This window comes from Paramormyrops kingsleyae, chromosome 18 (assembly GCF_048594095.1).
Source record: "Paramormyrops kingsleyae isolate MSU_618 chromosome 18, PKINGS_0.4, whole genome shotgun sequence".
In the NCBI taxonomy this organism is placed as follows: Eukaryota; Metazoa; Chordata; class Actinopteri; order Osteoglossiformes; family Mormyridae; genus Paramormyrops; species Paramormyrops kingsleyae.
Window position 1 is genome coordinate 4131214 of NC_132814.1, and position 20680 is coordinate 4151893.

Genomic DNA, 20680 nt, shown 5'->3' on the forward strand with positions numbered 1-20680 from the left:
ATGTCTACTTAAAATAAGTCATTCAGAAAATATAAATTAAGCAGGTCTCATCCTATAAAACACCCGGGGACATATAGATCAATAGCTGTCACTGACCACACACATTAACTGTTGGCTGTAAGATTCAACAACCTGTTCCTTTCCTTCATGGAAGAAAATGTTTTGGAACAAGCAACCAGACATTTATTTCTGTTTTCCACATCCATTCAGAGTGTCATGCAATGCTGTGCTACGAATTTGTACAGTTGTCCTTCTGTTAGGCTCAAAACCAAGATGGCAAACACTGCTGTAATCCCATCTGCTCTTGCATTATGGACACGATGCATGAGCAGTACCTTTGGAGGTCTGCCAGAAGAGCATAAAAAGACTTGTGAGCAGTATTGCTTTCAGAACCTACATGTACACTTCACTGGGAATATCAGGTTGTACCTTCAAACAGTTCCATGAGGTTAGGATGCTGTGTCTGTAATCAGATGGTTGTTGGTTCAAATCCTAGTGATTTCAGTGTTGGGCTCCTGAGCAAGGTTCTTAACCCCGATTACAAAAATGTATGTCGTGTTGGATAAAACCATTTGCTAAATAAATAAAATGTAAATGTAAAAAATGTAAGCGTGACTACAGTCCAGTGGAATGTTAAAAATGTCATATTAAGAAATTAGGGTGCAGTTTTCACACTGGTGTTGGTGATGTAGGTATGGTTTGTACTTCAGCGTGGTTGCCTCACGCCTCTGGGACCAAAGTTTGAGTCTCCATCAAGGTTCCATGTGTGTGGAGTTTGCATGTTCTTCCTGTGTTGTTGTGGGGTTTCCAACAGGTTCTCCAGTGGCCAATGGCCAAGAACATGCTGAGGTTAATTGAAGTTGCAAAATTGTCCCTCGGTTTGTATGTATGTGAGAATGGGGTGTGTGTGCGTGCCCTGTGATGGGTTGGCACCCCATCCTGGGTTATTCCCCGCCTTGCACCTGTAGTTTCTGGTGTAGTTTCTAGTATATGACCCTGCATTGGAAAAATCAGTATAAAAAATAGATGGATGAATGTTTTTCATTGTTTGAATGGAATAGATTTGTCTGTGGTGCAATGAACGTTTTGGTGACATCTGACAAAGTGTCATCTTATCTTTACAGGGACACTAGCTGAAGCATGGAGCTGGGGGCTGGTTAGAGTATGGTATGGTGTGTTTAAGTGCTTTCTGTTTCCTCTATTGGCCATTTTATTTCTCCAGTGTATCTTCCTCTGTACCACTGCCCTGTTCCACCTTCTAAGTGTTTTTTTTTTACCTCTTGCTTTAGGTAGGAGCACCATGCGGTTACTGACACCATGTTTGGGATTGGAGAAGGAATAGATGCATCAGCCTTCTGTGTTATCCTCACTCTAAGCTTTAATTCTCTGGTCTGAATCAGACCTGCAGGGGGCGACATAGCAACGGAATCACCATAATTAAAGAGCACAGGAGCCAGGAGAATTGTAGCAAAGAAGATAAAAAAGATAATCTAATGGATTTTTATCATTACTATTCTGTATCACTCTACAGAAAAAGTCTCAACTTTCTACATGACAATGATACATCTTTCTCACACACACACAAATGCGGAAAAAGCTAGCAATTAGCAATGCAACTGAAATATGTTAGTTCTCCAGAAACACAGCTCCCACAAGGGTCGACAATACCGGCAAACCCTCATACAACATTTGCCACTCAAACCAGATCCCAGTACCCCAAAGCTTCTGGGTGGCTATTTCTCATGCATTTTCCCGTCTTACTTAGTGGACCATCTGGTGTCTGTCATTTGAAGCCTAATTCAAATGTCCTCTTTGCTCGTTTAAGGAGGACATTAGTGCAGAGGCTTAGTGGGAGTGAATGACCAATCACAGAGCACAGCATGTGATTGGTCGAATCTAGAAGCTCTGAAAAACACATGGCTGTATTAAAAGAAGGAAATCAGGCTGAGTAAGCTGGTTTGGCATAATTAAATGAAATTTGTTTCTGAAAAGCTGAACATAAAACCTGAAACACAAACTACTGGGCACAAGTTTGTCACCATCTGTTATCAACTTCAGTGGTTGAGTTATATATAATCATATAATGTGATGTGGGGGCTCCTCTGTGTGTGTGGACTCCCCATATCGCATGGGTTTTCTCCAGGAACACAGTTTTGTTCCCACAATCCAAAGACACCAGTCTCCAAATTGCCCATTAGCAAATGACTCTGGGTGTGCCCTGCAATGAACTGGCATCCAGTCCAGGGTGTGGAAGGATGGATATTATGTTTGTGCACACAACCAAAAAAGGCAACTTACATTTGTCACTGTGAGTGGAGATGCCATTACAAAAGTCACCAAACCATGCTGACTAGTTGAGTTGGCTCTCAAAACAAAATAACAAATAAAATGCAGCAATATAAGTGTGACCTAAGACAGGACAAAATCAACGTGCAACATATTCCAATGAATGTGAATTTCTTGGTACCAGATCCAAGGCTGGGTATAAATTGTGCCCATACTGATACTGACGTTACCGACAAGGCCAGCAGAATTTCCAGGGCATCCATCTTAAGTGTGGGTTTAAGGGTAAGAATGAAATACTTGAAATTCATTATCTGTATGTGTCTAAGTGAATGTAAACACAGTATAATATTGATAACCCCTGTCATATTTCAGTCATAAGCACAAATCACATTTCAGATTCTTCCACAACCATATAACCCCTAAACATTCCCTACTGAATTAATGGGAAAATCAAAACATTCTTCTTTAATTTACCAAAACAAAAGGCGCCTAACTGAACACTCTGGTTCTGTGAAAGCACAACTCCTCTGTACAAGCACGACTTAAGCGTTACGCCATCTTTCCTATGAAGAACCAAACCTTTAGCGCCCCTAGTGGTAATCAAGCAACAAAAACGTTCTGCTCTTTTTTTTGTTGTTGTACAACTTACATCCGAGATGTAATATATATAAAAATAATTTATAGATTTCCAATTCCCAGTGTCCAAAATAATATATTGCCATCTGTTAAATTTATATATTATGTTGTCATGTGTATTAATTACAGAGCATATATACGACATAAAAGAATGTTAAAATGTTGACTATTTAAAGAAATTTTATCTATGTATATTTGAATGTTATGTATTATATAGAGTTTGGTAAATAAAAGGTATTTTGTGTCAGTAATGTGACATTTTTGACAAGCTTTTCTTTTACATTATTTTACTTGGATATCGCTTTTAACCACTTTTATGTAAATATTTATGCCCCCCGTTGTATGTATTGGGTCTGCTGCGACGTAGTTCATAGCTGTGTGTGCTAACCGCCATGCCACCCAAATGTCTAAGGTACGTAATAAATGAAACTACCCACAACAGTTTTAAAAAATATCTCAGAAAGACGTCCTACTGACAAAAGTTCTTTTTTGAGAATAAAGAGCCGCCAGAGCGGAACTTTCGTGCAACCATATTCGTGTTGCTCAACGGACTACTTTGTGACAAAGTGCTTAAACGTCAATTGCAATCGACAGACTGTGGTCGTGACGTCACCCGACGTGGTCTTCTATAAAAATGGGCGCTCGACTCTGCTCTTTCTTTTTCAGTCTAGGACGCTTAGGGTTCGGAGGGATGGCATCGGAGGCGAAGTCTATGTTAAATTTCTTTAATATAACTGCTTCTTATGTAAAATTTCTAAATACGCGTATCCCTATATGTACTTTCGGATGAATTAAATTTAGCACATTATTTAATTTAGCGATGTTTGCCTGCATAATCTGCATGCGCCAAAATGCACGTGGCAAATGCCTGTTGCCCTTATTCTCTTGCCAGGGTCCGGGACCGTTTTTTTCCTTCTGGGTTTTGTAATTTGGAAAGAGAAAAGCCTAACTGGGTTATTCACATTCTTCAGCATGTATTGTTAAACCGGTTTTAGGTGAATGGGTCGATCTTTACTTTTATATTCTAGGACGATGAGTAGAGGGAAGGTTTTCTGTGCAGCTAGGGCGACGTCTGCTTAGCCTTACTAAGGGTAAGTCTTATGCTTTTCATATTTCCCGTTCACATTGTAATGTTCTAATAGCGCTGATTGCTCTTCAGTCTGTAAGCTGTGCTTTGACAGGTGTATATAACCTCAGTTTACCCTCCTGATTGTGTTATACTTGTATGTGTGCCATGTTCCGGTGACGATAACGTGGAATAGGAAGTGCCGTCTGATGCGATAACTGACGATTTTATAATCCAATGTTCTGAGACATGGCAGAAAACCAAGTGGTAACGTCTAGACTTGTTTTTATGCGCTGTATTTAGTCCGTTCTCTCTTGCAGCTTCGTATCCCATCCGTTGATTGCTTCGTGGGATGCTTTTTGGACCGTTAAGGTAAGCCTGCCGCAGCTTTGTGAAGTGAAACCACCGAAAACGCGATTGCCTCTCTTAAGAAGTGGTTCAAGAGGCGCTGTGTTTAGAAATCATTTTTTGTTTGAGATGTGAAATGATGAAACCTAAACTGAAATTAGCTGGAATTACCGGCAGATTGCTCAGTGGTGACATGGTTTTCTGACACCTCCTTTTCGGTGAAATGAAGTCTTTCTGTGTGTTTTCCCCCCTCCCAATTAATTCTTGGCTGGTTCTATTTCCAGGGTTGGCATTTCTCCAGACCACGTGTGAGCTCTGACACTCCGGAAGGAAGCCTGGTGCTCACTGCAATTATTGTCTGTATCTTGAGTTCAATAAAGCTTATTTGTATTGGAAAAAAGACTGTAGTTTGTTTGCAGTTACTAGATGGAATCAGATTGCCAAGTTAAGCTGCTACATCTATGGGCGACTCATTCAATAACTCATTTGATCGGAAGACTCGTGACCTACGTTCTCAACAAACTTGTTTGACTGGGTGTGCATTGAGTAAGATGTTGCAATGATGATGTTTATTTGATCCCGTTTTGCTGGTTTTTCATCTACTGAGTTTGATCACGAAAGATTTCGTTTGTTTTGGTCACTCAAAGGTTTAATAGCTTGTATATTCTGGTTCAATCCAGTACTGCAGTGACTTGTTCATGGTGCTATTGCACCTCTGGGAGGGGTTAACGTGAATCATTGGTAAATACAATGGTACGGCTACGTTTGAAATGGATAAACTAGCCTGCGGGGAGGACCTATGTGACACGTGACTGCCAACGAGTGGCATACGCGGAACCGAAGAGCGCGCGCTCTTTGCGCGAAAGCCGGCGTTTTACCGCGAAATGCTTAATGACATGGGTCACCCGTCACAGCTCCATTTGATTCAACGGGATGTTACGAGCTTCCGATGCTATCTGAAGTCACATAAATGCATTTCAAATCTCCCGCCTATCCCTGACCAGTACCTTATTTAATATTTCATCTGGTGATCCCTGTGGATTCTGCACAGGCAGACCTCCATACTACTGCGATTTTACAGAAATATTGTCTTGTCTTCAAACGTTTTTGCGAGTCCGTGCGCTGAGAATCGGGTCACACTGCCATCCGGTCCGCTTCCTGTTTCCGGGACACGAACTGCTTTGGTGAGTGGGGCCATAAACAAAGACCGATCCGGCGACCCTTCAGCAGAGATCAGCACAACCCCCCGCTGGAGCGATGGACACCGGTATGTCAGCACGGGTCTATTTATGCTTTGTCGACGGTGAATTCAAAACGTTTGACTTCCAGATAATCCAGCGATACCTCTCGCGGTGAAGTCAGAACCTAATATTAACTTTAACAGAAACTGTTTCTAGTGTTGTACGTAAGTGGGAAATGTATCCCGTTTCTCGTATGGGGTATTATTTTGCTAAAATTCTTTTTATTTTTGTATTTGGACGATGGTGCTGAAATTACGGTTCAACAAACGCAATTTGACTTTCGGTACATCCGGAGTGCTCATTGATTTCGGTGTGTTTTACATTTATTCACGCTAATGACTGGTTAAGCGCATTGGACGCCTAACGAGTACCGTCCTGCCACCTCCACCCCGATCTCAGATCTCCCATCACCCATAACAGGACACTGTATAGCGAAACAGGGCTGTGGCATCTCTCTGCTGGCTACGCTACATCAGTGCTAACTATACTCGCCATTGTAAATGAACTGTGACTGTTCAAATCGACATGTACGATGAGGGCATACCCCCACCGCAGTATACAGGACAAGTCTGGGGGATGAATAGAGCCAAATATACAGTCAGTATGTGAGAATAGACAATGATGTGTAAGCTGTTTGGTACGGTAACTTGTTTGGATTTCAGTGGCTGTTAATACTGTTTTTCACCCCTGATCTATATGAAAGTGCCCTGATTCCCTGTTCCATATCTCTGGAGGTATGATTCCTAGCTTTATGCTAACCCCCCATCATCTCGGACTCTGATCCCCTGGCTCCAATCCCATCCTGTACTTCTCCTGTCCCAGGACTCAGCCAGGATAAGATTGCCTCCTTCACCAAGCGCTTGAAGGCAGAACCGCGCTACCTGCTGGCCCAGAATGTCTCTACCTGCATCGACCCTCTGGAGGTTTGCTTGCACCGGCAGACGGTCCAGGACACTGTGCACATCTTCCAGCACAGCATTCCAATGGAGGGCAAGCCCATCACCAACCAGAAAAGCTCTGGTAAGGCTGGGAACGTTCTGGAGATTACAGGAAATAAAACACACCCAGCATCCACGGGGCAGGTGTAAAACAATGTAACTGTTAGGTTAGATTAGTACTTGTGTCAAACATGGCCAGTTGTGATTACTGGGTTAATGGAATAATCCATTAACAATTAATGGTTAAAGGGGGAACCCCATTAAGATGATTACTAAAGTCAAGCACCTCGCTTGACTCCCTGGCGTTGGGACTCCTCATTCTGGCTAAGTGGCCCGCACTGATTCCCTGAACGGCATTGGGTCTAAACCTGGCCACGACCTTTGTACCAAGAGAGAAAATGGCAGCTTACATAACAGTTAGTGCTTAAATGGCCAGGTGGACAGATAACTAACCGAGCCAGTATTTAGCTTAGGTTATTTATGTGATGGGTCTACCAGACTGGCACAAAAAAAAAAATATGCGTGGCACATATCACAACCATCTTGGTCAATTATCAGTTATCTGTTCGGGAGCACAGCACTGTGACGTTTTACAGGGTTTTGAACGGTACCGATATCTGGGTGCAGCAGCTCTCAGAATTGTAATTTCGGTGATACGCTTGCAAAGCCCATGCAAATAAATTTGACTTGTGATTAAAAATGTGTGTGACAGGGTGTAATTTACACTATAAAGTACTCCACGCACACATGGAAAATCCAGTGATCATCCAGACGCATAAGTCAAGTGGGACTTTACTGTCCTGCCAGCCATACACAAGTATACAGTTGCGTGTGACGTCTTTCCCACGGGACCACAGTGTATCATAAGATACGTGGGGGGTTTCCCCATGTAGATTCATAAATACATCCATACAGGTGAGAACAAGCTTGGGTTGGGGGGTGTGTGTCAAGCTTTGGGGCAGCCATCTTGCAGCAACCTGGGAGTTGGGGGTTAGAGGCCTTATTAAAGGGCCCAGGGACAAGGGACTATTCTGAAGAGGCCAGACTTGAACCAGCAACCTTGCACAGAGGCTTAACTCACTGAGCCACACAGCACAGCAGAGACACCTGCACCCCATTAGCTTACTTGTTCCCCTCCAGGACGATGCTGGATCTTCTCCTGCCTCAATGTGATGCGCCTGCCCTTCATGAAGAAGTTCAACATCGAGGAGTTTGAGTTCAGTCAGTCCTACCTCTTCTTCTGGGATAAGGTGAGCATGCGCAGAGGTGCCCGGCCCCCAGGGCTGTTTGGAGACAGGAGGTCCCCATTAGCTTTGCCGCGTCGGTGCTTCTCAGTTGGTCTAAGCTGCTTTTCCACTTCTGTGTACCAGGTGGAGCGCTGCTATTATTTCTTGCACGCCTTTGTGGAGACGGCCCTTCGGAATGAGCCAGTGGACGGGCGACTGGTGCAGTTCCTGCTGTCTAACCCCACAAATGATGGGGGACAGTGGGATATGCTGGTCAACCTCATCGGTAAATGTGACACCCCCGCCCCCATCTTCTCTCTGACTTCCTTTATCCTGTATCCTCCCTATTCCTGACTCCACTGTCTACCTTTTCAGATTGACCTTCCCAAACCCTTTCAGGGTCACTTGGCAAAGCTTTACCCGAGAGGCCTGTCTAGCTACCCTAGTAATAATCATTTCACTTCTTCCACAACGCAGCCAATTCAGGGGCCCTAGGCAACCACCTATTCTACCTATAACTAGAACTGGCCCCGAATTAACCCAACTGTTACATTGTTTTATTCATCTATGTATATATTGGTTTATTCATTTGCTTGTTTTCATTTTTGCAGAGAAGTATGGAGTTATTCCAAAGAAATGCTTCCCGGAGTCTCACAGCTCGGAGGCATCGCGGAGGATGAATGACATCCTCAATCACAAGGTGGGATGACATACAGGACCAGTTCTGCTGCTGAATCGTGGTGAATCTTGTTTTTGAGGATGATTCCTGGGCATAAGAGATTATATCCCAGTGTTTCTGTCATCGGGCTTTTCTTGAGAATGACCAGGTATCTTTCAGCTCCGGGAGTACTGTCTGAGGTTGAGGGACATGGTGGCCAACAGCTACACCAAAGCAGACCTGTCTGAAGCTATGGACACCATGATTGAGGAGGTGAGTTCTAGCCTGTGCGTGTGTGTATGCCTTGCTGCCCAGAGGAACTTCTGTGTAGATGGCTGTGCATGATAGATCTCTTGGGTCTTGTTGAATGTTTTTGACCACCTGGTCAAGGGATGTTTGTGGGCACCGCGTTTCTTCAAATTCAAGGTGCAGACAAAGACCATTCCTCATGTTGATGGATCTGATTTGGCAGCACTTAAGCGGTGACATAGAACCTTGCCATGTGAGATGGTTCTTCTGCTCATGTTCTGGTAATCATGGGCCCTTCCTCTGCACTTGTGCACTCAGGTGTTCCGTATAGTCAGTGTCTGCCTGGGCAGCCCGCCTGACACCATCTGTTGGGAATTCCGGGATAAGGAGAAGAACTTCCACCGCATCGGCCCACTGACACCCCAGGAGTTCTACAGGGAGCACGTCAAGCCAGTCTACAACATCCAAGACAAGGTACATCACGCACTGGCTACCTGTCCTGTGTCAGCCACCTCTTGCCTGCATTGTGTCGGTCAAATGTTCCTTTAATCATCATCCGCCTTTAAAGTGACTTCTCAGGCTCATTCCCCATTTTAACAGGGCTAAGAAGGTATTGTAGGTTTTGATTGTCCCCTCCTGGCTCCCATAGGTGTGCCTGGTGAATGACCCACGGCCCACAAGTCCCTATTCGAAGATGTACACAGTGGAGTTTTTGGGTAACATGGTGGGTGGGAGGAAGACATTATATAACAACCAGTCCATCCAGTTGCTGAAGGATGCTGCAGCAGAATCCATTAAGGCTGGAGAGGTAGGAACGGGGCTGTGTGTGTGTGTTTGTGGCGGGGGGGGTGTTTGTGTCCAATCCTCACCAATGCCTCTGTATAGGCGGTGTGGTTCGGCTGTGACGTGGGGAAGCACTTCCACGGGAAACTGGGCATCAATGACATGAATGTGTGAGTATCAGTCAGACAATCCCATTTGTCTATCGGTCCAGCCAAGGAGCCTGTGGCTTATCAGTCGTCTGTTTTCTCCACTGGTTGCCTGTCGCCCTACCTTCCTCATGCTCCTTCCAATACTGCTGCTTTTTGCACCACGCAGGTTCAACCACGAGCTAGTGTTTGGAGTCTCTGTGAAGAACCTGTCCAAGGCTGAGAGACTGATCTATGGTGACTCGCTCATGACCCATGCCATGATCCTCACTGCTGTCACTGACAAGGTTTGCCGTCAGCCCTCTCTTTCAGTCACACACTTGTGTTCAGACTCATAGTATGTACTGGAATGAAGAGTCGATCTTTCTGCTTAAAGCCCTCCGGAACCAAAACTGACTGCCCTCTCTTTCTTCGGTTGTCAGGAAGGGAAGGAGGGAACGTTTGAGAAATGGCGTGCTGAAAACTCCTGGGGAGACGATCGCGGAAATAAAGGTGAAAGTGTTTTTTTTTTTTTCCCCCAAACCCTGTGGGGTTGATCTTCCGTCCATAGTCCTCATCCTGTGACTGACAGCCCAAATCGCCTCCCTGCATGTTTTCATCTGGACTGAAGTTTGATTGAGGATCTCACTGGCATTACACAGGCCTCTCTTTTCATTGACTCTATGGGCCTGTTTCCCGAACTAGGATTAAGACTAGTCTTGGACTAAATTGCCGTTTCAATGGAGATTCACCATTGTAACTCAAAGCTAGTCTAGGCTTAGGCTTAATCCTTGACTGGGAAACTGGCCATATGTGTTGAGTTGGTTTAAAAACCCAATCCCTTAACCGACCTGGCTTCTCTCTATAATCTGCAGGTTATCTCATCATGACAGACGACTGGTTCTCAGAGTACGTCTACGAAGTTGTGGTGGACAAGAAGTTTGTTATCTCCGAGACGCTGGAAGTGATGAAGCAGGATCCCATTGTTCTTCCTGCCTGGGACCCAATGGGAGCACTCGCCTAATGAAAAAATGAAAATTTAAATGGGGAGGGGTTGCCCCCTCCACCACCTCCGTCCCACTTCTCTCATCCGTCCAAAGACTCCCACACCATGGACTTCTCAAGACAAAGGACGCCTTTTTTTAAGAAAAGCCAACAATACATTTTAGTTCTTTCCTCTTTCATGCCTTCTCTCTCGCTCTCTCTCTTGCTCTCCTCAGTAATGGTTTCCAGTTCAGTGAACCATAGGTTTTTATTTGAAAATTTTTAAAATCTTCTTAGGTTGTAAGTTTTATCAGACCCAGTTTCCTACCCCAGGGAAGTGCATCCCAGCTTTCTCTTTCAGTATATTTGTTAAGGTCTAACAGAAGATCACCTGACTCAGCGAAAAGTCTGATGGTCAGTTGGCTCGGACAGGTCTACCGGCACAAAGCAGTGTAAGTGACAGATGGGCGTCGCACTGAAATCCAGAGGGCATTGGGGCTAGCGGTCAGCTTTCCCCATGTGTACTGTACTTGCCTCCTGCCTACACTGCCCCCCTATGGTGTAATAGGGTCTTGGTGCTCCTGTGTGTTGCTGGATTACTTAGCACCTGTACTTTTGAGGCTTGCAGAATTGCCCAGGCTGTTCCTTCACACTCCTAGTTCAGCTTTGGCTTTATATTATATTTCATTAGTCTTCCTCTATTTAAAAAAATACTGAAGTATTAGGCGGATCACATCTCTTCTGGTGCTGGTATTCATGTTGTGATTGGAAGTTCTCTACAAATGCTTCTAATGGGTCTTGGAATATGCCCAGTTGGCCTTGAAGTTTTGCCAAGGTTATGGGCTGCCAAATGGGCTAGTGATTAAAAATAAATTCATGGGATGGATTATAACAAGCACAGCATTGCTCCAGTGTAGAATTTCCATCCTCAATTCCGGAACTTGGGTTTCTTATATTTCTAACGGGAAACATTCTGTATGCAAATTTAGCTGAACTGGTGCATACTTGGTGGTGCACGTGTATAGACCGTGTGGAAGGGTGGATGCCACGGAGGCCGGCGTCTGCGGGAAGCATTTAAACGAGGAGAGCTCTTCTCCTGATGGGAAAGTCTAATTAAACTGCAAGACTCTTCCCCTGACAGTACAGCACCAAGACAAGTCCCCAACAATTTTCAAATGAGATGATCACGTATCAGATAAAATGGTTCTGTTATTTCCCTGTATCATTTGCTGTTTTTATTGCTTGGTGTGTTTTCCTTGCTTGAATGTGCTCTGAATGGTCAGTGTCTTTAACAAAGAATCAGGATCTCAGTTGTTGCATTTAGTTACCCCTCTGAAACTGTGATGAATGATGTATTCAGAGGGATACAAGACAGGAGCGGCTGCCTAACATTGTATCTCCAAAGCTGGTACGTCCTCTTCATCCACTACAGCAGGGTCTATAGGAGGCAGATACTATATTTTTCCTAAATCTGAAAAATTAACCTGAGCTGGGTCTGGTGGTACAAAGATTGAGCGGCTGATGGGAATGAAGGTTATCGGCAGTGTGTGGCTTGCCTTGTGCAGTGGAATCAACCAGCTCTGGACCATAAAGTTCACTGGAATACAAGAATGGCTGTACGCTCATCGTATATCTTTGTGTATGGTGACATCAGAGAAATGACAGCAGGAATTTTTTTTTATCTCCATCTGTCTATATATGTGTGGGTCATGTTTTGGCATTGCTTCTAAATTCGAGAGTGGTATGAGTCAGGAACAAGTGATAATTTATGTTCAGAGGACACAACATTGGCTTGTGGTTTCATGTCATCCAGATCAGACAGGAGCCACTTAAATTACCCTCACATGATTATGGCGACCCAAGTGGTGCACTGCTCTAAGTTTGTCTCATCACTCGATGCAGCCTGTAGCGTCAGTCAAAGTGAATGTAACAGCACACAGTGTGCGATGAGGGGAAGCCCCAGTGTGGACTGGTCCTGGGCTTCTCCCTCGATATCAGTTCTGATGCAGGAAGCAATATTTTTTAAAGGAAATTGTACGTCAACTGCCCCAAATTCTTTTTAGAGTGAATCTATCCTTTTCCTGCTTCATGGGAACATCAGAAATGTAAAAGGATGGAACTTACCATTTTGTAGTTGCTTGAAGACCCATAGGGACTGCAGTGCATTACTCATCACAAACGTGGGGGCTTATTGGTGCGCCCATGAGGATGGGAAAGAGAGAGGGGCCAATGGTGGGGGCAGAAATGCCTCCAACAGAGTGTGTAAGCATACGGAGAGGAGTACCAGCAGCAGCTTATGGCTCATACATAAAGTACTCATAGAGCCATGTGCCTTTTCTACACATTCAGGTAATGACAGGTGGGGTTAATTGATCAAAAGCAAAAGGCTCATAGGATGCGGTGACGTATTTGTTATTGGGGGACATGATTGACGTTTTTATCTATTCCTAAAGTCTAAACTGGGTCATAGTTTTAAGATGAAACACTCTGTATTACATTACTGCAGACCACCAATACAACAGTATACAGATCTTTATGTACTTGGATTAGATTATTGATTATTATGATGATTATTAAATATTATCCATGTTCCAATCAGTTATCCTGGGCACAGTGGGTGGAGATTTTAGTTAATTCCATTTATAATATCCAATAAAAAAAATCTTAACTTTCTGTATGGTTATTCTATGAAGAATAAAAGCAAAAATATGTTCATTCCTAAGGTGTGTTTTTCACTTTTCTACAAGCCTCTGCTATGGGGCTGTGTCCTAGGGTCATGATTTCAAACAATTCCTCCGTGTCGTTTCAGCCCTCTCTTACCATTTTTTGGCCTGGTTCACCTCAGCAGTGATGTTAGCAGTGATTCAGGAGAGTAGCAGACATCTATGGGACAGTGCACTGGTGCCAGCCAGGGTATAACCACATAATCCACTACTGAAAGTTTCTTGTGCTTAGCTATATAGTTCAATTCTTCTTGTGCTCTGACCAGTTTTCCTTGATTGAAAGTCCATCCATCCATCCATCCATCCATTATCTCCCGCTTATCTGAGGTCGGGTCACGGGGACAGCAGTCTCAGCAGGGAAATCCAGACTTCCCTCTCCCCGGCCACTTCATCCAGCTCCTCTGGGGGAATCCCGAGGCGTTCCCAGGCCAGCCGAGAGACATAGTCCCTCCAGCGTGTCCTGGGTCTTCCCCGGGGCCTCCTCCCAGTGGGACATGCCCAGACCACCTCACCAGGGAGGCGTCCATCCTAATCAGATGCCTGAGCCACCTCATCTGGCTCCTCTCAATGCGGAGGAGCAGCGGCTCTACTCCAAGTCCCTCCCGAATGACCGAGCTCCTTACCCTATCTGACCGAGCTCCTAAGGGAGAACCCAACCACCCTGCGGAGGAAACTCATTTCGGCCGCTTGCACTCGCGATCTCGTTATTTTGGTCACTACCCACAGCTTATGACCATAAGTGAGGGTAGGAACGTAGATCGACTGGTAAATCGAGAGCTTTGCCTTTTGGCTCAGCTCTTTCTTCACCGATCCGCTGGTCGATCTCCCGTTCCATCGTCCCCCCACTTGTGAACAAGACCCCGAGATACAAACTCCTCCACTTAGGGGAGGACCCTATCCCCGACCCGGAGAGAGCATTCTACCCTTTTCCGGCTGAGGACCATGGTCTCGGATTTGGAGGTGCTGATTCTCATTCCAGCCGATTCACACTCGGCTGTGAACTGTCCCAGCGAGAGCTGAAGGTCACGGTCTGATGAGGCCAACAGAACCACATCATCTGCAAAAAGCAGAGACCTAATCCTAAGGTCACCAAACCGGACACCCTCAACGCTATGGCTGCGCCTAGAAATTCTGTCCATAAAAACTATGAACAGAATCGGTGACAAAGAGCAGCCCTGACGGAGTCCAACCCTCACCGGAAACAAGTCCGACTTATTGCCGCCCATGCGGACCAGGCTCTGGCACCGGTCATACAGGGACCAAACAGCCCTTAAAAGGAAGCCTGGCACCCCATACTCCCGGAGCACCCCCCACAGGACTCCCCGAGGGACACGGTCAAATGCCTTCTCCAAGTCCACAAAATACATATAGACTGGTTGGGCAAACTCCCATGAACCCACCAGAACCCTGCGGAGAGTATAGAGCTGGTCCACTGTTCCATGGCCGGGGTGAAAACCACACTGCTCCTCCTCAATCCGAGGTTTGACGATCCGGCGGACCCTCCTCTCCAGAGCCCCCGAATAGACCTTACCAGGGAGGCTGAGGAGTGTGATCCCCCTATAGTTGGAGCAGACCCTCTGGTTCCCCTTCTTAAAGAGGGGGACCACCACCCCGGTCTGCCAGTCCAGAGGCACTGCCCCCGATGTCCACGCGATGCTGCAGATGCGTGTCAACCAGGACAGCCCCACAGCATCCAGAGCCTTAAGGAACTCCGGGCGGATCTTATCCCCCCCTGGGGCCCGGCCACTGAGGAGCTTTTTAACCACCTCAGCAACCTCCGCCCCAGAGATAGGGGAGTCCACACCCAAGTCCCCATACTCTGCTTCCACATTGGAAGGCGTGTCGGTGGGATTGAGGAGGTCTTCGAAGTACTCCTTCCACCAACCCAAAACGTCCCGAGTTGAGGTCAGCAGCACCCCTCACTCACTCACTGTCATTGCCCACGTGAGCATTGAAGTCCCCCAGCAGAACAAGAGAGTCCCCAGGAGGAGTGCTCTCCAACACCCCTTCCAGGGACTCTAAAAAGGGTGGGTATTCTGAACTGCCGCTTGGCGCATAAGTGCAAACAACAGTCAGGACCCGTCCCCCCACCTGAAGGCGAAGGGAGGCTACCCTCTCGTCCACTGCAGTAAACCCCAATGTACAGGCGCCCAGCCAGGGGGCAATAAGTATGCCCACCCCCGCTGGGCACCTCTCCCCGCAGGCAACTCCAGAGTGGAAGAGGGTCCAACCCCCCTCAAGGAGGCTGGTTCCAGAGCCCAGGCCATGCGTCAAGGTGAGCCCGACTATGTCTAGCTGGAACTTCACAACCTCGCGCACCAGCTCAGGCTCCTTCCCCATCAGAGAGGTGACATTCCATGTCCCAAGAGCTAGCTTCTGCAGCTGAGGATCGGACCACCAAGGTCCCCGCCTTTGGCCACTGCCCAGCTCACATCGCACCCGACCCCTATGGCCCCTCCTATAGGTGGTGAGCCCATTGGAGGGGGGTGATTGAAAGTCATGATTGCCAAATAGGAATGCTCCTTAACTCTTATTGGACAATCCTGACTTCTATCTTAAGTTAACCCAGTTATCTGAGGTATCCTGCTTTGTGGAACACCCCCCCCGGATTTCACTTAAGCACTGAGTTCTTGCTGTGTGCCGATTGTTCAATTTCCTATAATCATGCATGTGTCAGTAATGTTAACGTGAAACAGCTGGATGAGTCTTTCAGTGGGGGAAACCAGTCAATGCACAAGAATTGAACCATTTATCCAAACACTGTAGTTTGGAAAACCTGAAGTAGTTCAAAGTGTCCTCTCTGGATTATCTGTTCACCATAAGTAGGGGAATATTCATTGTGGTCTCTGACGTCACATCTACACCTGCATTTTCCAACCTGGTCTCCAGGGACCCACAGATGGTCCACGTTGTTGCTCCCTCCCAGCTCCCTGCTAAACAGTTCACATTTTTGCTAAACATGGACTGTCTGTGGGTCTCTGAGGACCGGATTGATAAACACTGCTCTACACCACAAGGCTGTCCCACTTCTCTAAAATGCCTGCTGAAAGTTCCTTTGCTGTCATCTCCTTCCTCATGAATATCACACATCAGTACAGTTTTTCATCCTCCATATTAATAACCCTACCTCAGTCCACCATGGGCAGCTTCCTGGCCTTTTCCCCCACATATCAAACACTCCAAAGATACTGCATGTTGTAGAATGAGCAACAGCCCTAAACACAGGGGGCGGGGGAGCTGTGCCCATGAAGGACCCAGCAAAACCAGCTCAATCTGTAGAATGTGATGCCCTCTGGTGGACATCTCAGACAACTGCAGAAATATGGGGTGTCAAGCTGGATACCCAAGTCTTGTTTCCAAAGCGATCATGAACTCAAACACATTTTTATTATTGTTAATAATCTTGTTCTATTAACAACACTGATTATCAATGTTTTCTTAAATCCTTTAAAAACATCTTGTAAATTACATCAGGGGTTTGGTGTCCAACACTGAAGTTCAAACAAATGCTTTGAATCATGTATTATTCCCACAACATGAACATCCCTATAAAGAGTCACTGGGGCTTGTGCACGCTGACTGCAGCAGGTTGTCCTCCATCTGTGCTCCTTCTGCATGGCTTCCTTTTGTCTTAGTCTTCCTCCTTCTCGATGTAGGCCTTGGTGGTGGAGCGGGCAATCTGCCTGGCCAGGAACCGATCCCTGGCTGAGGTCACCGTCTGCTCACTGCTGCGCTTGGCAAACTTGTTGGGTTTTGGGCAGGGATTGGTGTCCCCTTCCGGTTCCTCCTCACCTTCCCTCCTTTCGGCCTCCTTTTTGCTCTCATTCTTCTGGGGCGGCTCCTTTTCCTCCTCTGCCTTGTCCCGATCCTTATCGCCACCCCTGCTTCTCCTCTCCCTCTCTCTTCCCCTATCTCTCTCCTCCTCCCTTTCTCTGGCTCTCTCTCTCTCCCGTTCCCTCTCTCTCTCCCTTTCCCTGAGTCCATTTCTTTCCCTCTCTCTGTCCCTCGGGCTGCTCTCTCTCCTCTCCCTCCTCTCCTCACGGTCCCTCCTCCCTCTGCTCCTATCTTCATCCCTCTCTCTCCTCCTCTCCCTCTCATCCTTCCTTCGGTCATCCCTGTCATCCCGGTCCCTCTCCTTGTCCCTGTGACGACTCCGTTCCTTGCGCCTCTCTTCCTCCCTGCTCTCCTTCCCTCTCCCTTTCTCCTCCTCCCTCCGCTCCTCTGTGCTTGAAGTGGAGGGAGACCGCTGTCTGTATTGCCGCTTGGAGTGGCTGCCACTGAGAGCAGGCCTGCTGAAGTCTGGCCTCTGGCCCACCCCCTCCTTTGGGCCATCCTGACTGTCCTCTGTGTCCTGGGCCTTGGCTGGAGCCTCATCTTGGGTCCTGTCTTCTCCTGTTGTTTGCTCCCTGTTTATCCATCAGACAAACATGTAAGAAATGGACAGAATGTGCAGCACTGACACGATTCATCCCTGTGATGAGGTCAGGCAGCTTACCTGGGTGCTGTTGGGTCTGGTATCCTCTCCTCGCCTACAGTCCGATTCAGCAGGTGTCTGTAGAAGCCACTCAGGTCCTTCTGTTTCTTTACATCCAGAGCCGCTGCAGCAAACACAAAATGGACACAAATGGCTGTAGTTTTCTGTTTCTTGCTACAGTCCCATAAAATTTTTGGTCCTCATCATTCTGGATTCCGGAATCATTTTCAGTTTCTCCCATTCAGGCTGCCTGTCACAACTTCCTGTGGAGATAAAAATTCAAAAAAGCATCCCCCAACCACTGGAAGTGGCCTCCCCGGGTCCCTCACCCTCCAACGCGGCTTCCCGCTTCTCCCTCTCCTCCTCTTCTTGCCGCTCCAGGAGCTTCTGCCTGTAGGCCGACGTCACGAAAGCCTCCTTGTCCTTAAACTGATCCCCCTCCTCCTCCCGTTCCTTCTGGATCTTCCTCTCATCCCTTCGCTCCTGTTCTTTCTTTCTCTCTTCGACAGCCCGCATCAACTGGCCAATGTACTTGGGCTGGAACAGGATGGGAAATGGGGGTGGAGGTTGTTCAGGGCAGAGCGGTGATGTCCAGTTATGTAAATGCAAAGTGATGTGCAGTATTGAGCCTCTACTGGTGTCTAAATATCCACCCTCCTGCCCATCGACCCATGACAAACAGACCATACACTGAACAAGTCAAACGGAAGCTCCTTATTACCTTTTAGACTTCAAGAAATGTGAAGTACTTGCAAAAGTCTTAGCAGTCAAAGAAAATGTTTAAAGCTATATATCTGGGTAGACCATGTACATTTGCTCAGAAAAAATACACTACCATTTCTCTTTAGGATATATGCAAATGACCAATAACATCATAAAAAATAACCAGAATTTCTTCTGTTCTCCAAAAATGTACTGATATCTTGTTGGATGGCTAGAACCGCAAACCATTCCGTATATTTGTTAAATTAATTGTTTCATTAACCTAATTAGTTAAATAATTTGATGGAGTACTGCTTAGTCAAATATGGCGGGTGCTAGCGGTCAAGTCAACAACTATATGGTTGCTTCCTGGATGGTTGTTGAAAACACTGGGGTGACATTTGAAGAAGCTCTGAAATGACTAAGCTGACACACTTTGACACATATCAGTTTTACACCAACATGAAGATCACTTAGTTTTCTTAGTGCAAGACTTTTGCACAGTACTGTATTTCATCAGGCATTTATATAGTCTTCAGCATCAGAAGTCTAACTGATCCTACAGCAAATACAGCTAACTGTCTTGAAATTTCCACCCCACAGTGCTGCCAATATCTGGGGCCTGTATCACGAAGTGAGATTTCTTAGTTAGCCAGATAACTTCTGGGCTAACATCCATTTAAACTGGTGTACCTTAAATCGACAAGTTATCTTACTAACCCAAAAATCCAGCTTCTTGATACAGGCCCTGGATGGTCGGAGCAGTTGTCAGTTAGCCTGGCCCTCGTCTGCCTACCTTCCTTTCTGTCGTGCCCAGCACACGCTTGGCAGTCTCCTCCCTCTGCTTCTGAATGTCATCGTAGACACTGTCGTACTCATACACACTGCTGTCTTGCTCCAGCGCCTTCTGCATCTCCAGGCGGGTCTGGACCCAGTGGGAAAATCATGTTCCATCCGACAACTTTCCTCCAATGAAGCATCACTCCCAACCCCAACGTTTTTTACCTGCTTCATCATTTTCTTTTTTGCTGCCTCCTTCTGCAAACTCTCTCCGACAGACATCTGAAACAACAGAGAACACCTCATCCACCAACCTCCGAAATGAAAACCCATATTCAATCATTCATGCCTTCGCGTGCTTATGTCTTCTATTGTGATTTGAACGGTACTACACCTATTTATCCACTCAGATGTTTACTATGGAAGTGCATGCTGGGGGTGGGCCGCTTACTTCCTCATCAGAATCATCCCCAAAAACTGAGGGCCGAGGCACGACACCCTCCTTCACTCCGCCTTTTCGGGGCAGAATTAATCCGTACCTTGAGAAGAAGGAAGATCAAAAAAGGACATGGTTGCAATATCCTGGATTTCTAGCGATACACAGCATGATTTCAGAAAACGGAGGTCCAAATGTGATTACAAAAATAATAATAAATCTCACCAGGGCCCCGCGGTACTTACTTTAAGTACTATACTTTAACATTCAGCTAAAACAGGATTAAAATGCAGGAACGCTCGACAAGCTCCAGCAAATAACTATTATACTGTTTAAAAGGTGATACGTTATACGTTATTAGTACTTATCTAAGCGTATATAACGGGGATGAGATACGTATGATGTTTTAAGCAGGCTACATGACCACATTTAACAAACAGCGTTTGCTGGTGATTTATTATCACACGTTTATTTTAAAAACACACCACACCATCGGCTAATCGACATGCTAGCCGCGGTGCCTTCCGCGGGCTTGACCGGTTTGTGGATGCAAACAGGGCAGGAAAACAACAGTATTTAACAGGCGCTATATTAATGTAGGTGTTTAAATTACGCTTATATCTTCATTTAACAGTACAATCACAAGGGTGAGTTACTAAACAAAACAAAAAAAACAAAAGCAAACGGCTACTCACTGTTTACCAGGCACAGCCATTTTCACTGCAAAATTTTCACCGTCTTCAGATTCGACACTGAGCTTTAGTAAAATACTCTAAATTGCACCACAATTACGTTTTTTTTTTTAAAAGCTAAATAAATTATTTTATTGTTGTATATATATATACCAGGAGTAGGTTTTACTTTTTCCAAAACGAAGTAGGAGGCAATACCGAAAATGCGATAATACATTTACTTTACCAACAGGCACTACTGTGTGGAACAGTATAAATATATAAGGGGTGTAATTTAATACGCGAGGCCTATAGTTAGTCAGGATAGTCAGATTAATGTCAACTTCGCAGCAA

General features: G+C 45.9%; 3 protein-coding genes and 2 non-coding genes across 14 annotated transcripts in view; 4 read left to right on the forward strand and 1 right to left on the reverse strand.

Moving 5' to 3' along the window:
• Positions 1-4736, forward strand: part of LOC111842707 (rap1 GTPase-activating protein 2-like) — a 45636-nt gene extending 40900 nt beyond the window's left edge. For 7 of the 9 annotated variants that reach the window (XM_072701787.1, XM_072701783.1, XM_072701779.1 and 4 more), the window contains 4 exons: positions 1125-1167; positions 1290-4013; positions 4309-4360; positions 4621-4736. In XM_072701787.1, the coding sequence (XP_072557888.1) occupies positions 1125-1133 (9 nt within the window). In that variant the 3' untranslated portion in view covers positions 1134-1167; positions 1290-4013; positions 4309-4360; positions 4621-4736. Of the gene's footprint in view, positions 1-1124; positions 1173-1289; positions 4014-4308; positions 4361-4620 lie in introns of all 9 variants that reach the window. The other 2 variants (XM_072701784.1, XM_072701780.1) reach the window with 1 other exon arrangement.
• Positions 4161-4236, forward strand: LOC111843051 (small nucleolar RNA SNORD49). Its single transcript, XR_002838050.1, has one exon. It is a non-coding gene; the product is annotated as a small nucleolar RNA SNORD49 (small nucleolar RNA).
• LOC111843062 (small nucleolar RNA SNORD65) lies at positions 4471-4543 on the forward strand. The gene has a single exon (XR_002838053.1). It is a non-coding gene; the product is annotated as a small nucleolar RNA SNORD65 (small nucleolar RNA).
• Positions 4737-5052: 316 nt separating the features above from the next.
• blmh (bleomycin hydrolase) lies at positions 5053-13262 on the forward strand. The gene is made up of 12 exons (XM_023809605.2): positions 5053-5603; positions 6400-6597; positions 7656-7765; positions 7886-8027; positions 8353-8441; positions 8580-8672; positions 8967-9122; positions 9298-9456; positions 9534-9601; positions 9747-9864; positions 10000-10069; positions 10432-13262. Exons 1-12 carry the CDS (start codon positions 5594-5596, stop codon positions 10578-10580), a joined length of 1362 nt encoding a protein of 453 aa, XP_023665373.1. The 5' UTR covers positions 5053-5593; the 3' UTR covers positions 10581-13262.
• A 3369-nt stretch (positions 13263-16631) lies between these two features.
• nsrp1 (nuclear speckle splicing regulatory protein 1) lies at positions 16632-20457 on the reverse strand. Of its 2 annotated transcripts, XM_023809209.2 has the most exons (7): positions 20351-20457; positions 19671-19758; positions 19445-19501; positions 19236-19364; positions 18067-18274; positions 17759-17861; positions 16632-17669 (listed from the first exon to the last, which is right to left on the reverse strand). In XM_023809209.2, the coding sequence occupies exons 1-7, from the start codon at positions 20368-20370 to the stop codon at positions 16895-16897; spliced, it is 1380 nt and encodes a 459-aa protein (XP_023664977.1). In that variant the 5' UTR covers positions 20371-20457; the 3' UTR covers positions 16632-16894. The 2 variants fall into 2 exon arrangements, with proteins under 2 accessions (XP_023664977.1, XP_023664983.1); XM_023809215.2 differs by lacking the exon at positions 20351-20457 and having other exon boundaries at positions 19614-19742.
• Positions 20458-20680: the final 223 nt, after the last annotated feature.

Excerpts from the sequence above, each read along its gene's own strand:
- blmh (XM_023809605.2), top strand. Across the intron at positions 8,673-8,966 it reads TGGACACCATGATTGAGGAG|GTGTTCCGTATAGTCAGTGT; the intron begins GTGAGTTCTAGC and ends TTGTGCACTCAG. Across the intron at positions 9,865-9,999 it reads TCACTGCTGTCACTGACAAG|GAAGGGAAGGAGGGAACGTT; the intron begins GTTTGCCGTCAG and ends TTCGGTTGTCAG.
- nsrp1 (XM_023809209.2), bottom strand. The coding sequence starts at position 20,370 with ATGGCTGTGCCTGGTAAACA. Across the intron at positions 19,365-19,444 it reads AAAAGAAAATGATGAAGCAG|ACCCGCCTGGAGATGCAGAA; the intron begins GTAAAAAACGTT and ends CACTGGGTCCAG. Across the intron at positions 17,670-17,758 it reads CCAGACCCAACAGCACCCAG|GGAGCAAACAACAGGAGAAG; the intron begins GTAAGCTGCCTG and ends ATGGATAAACAG.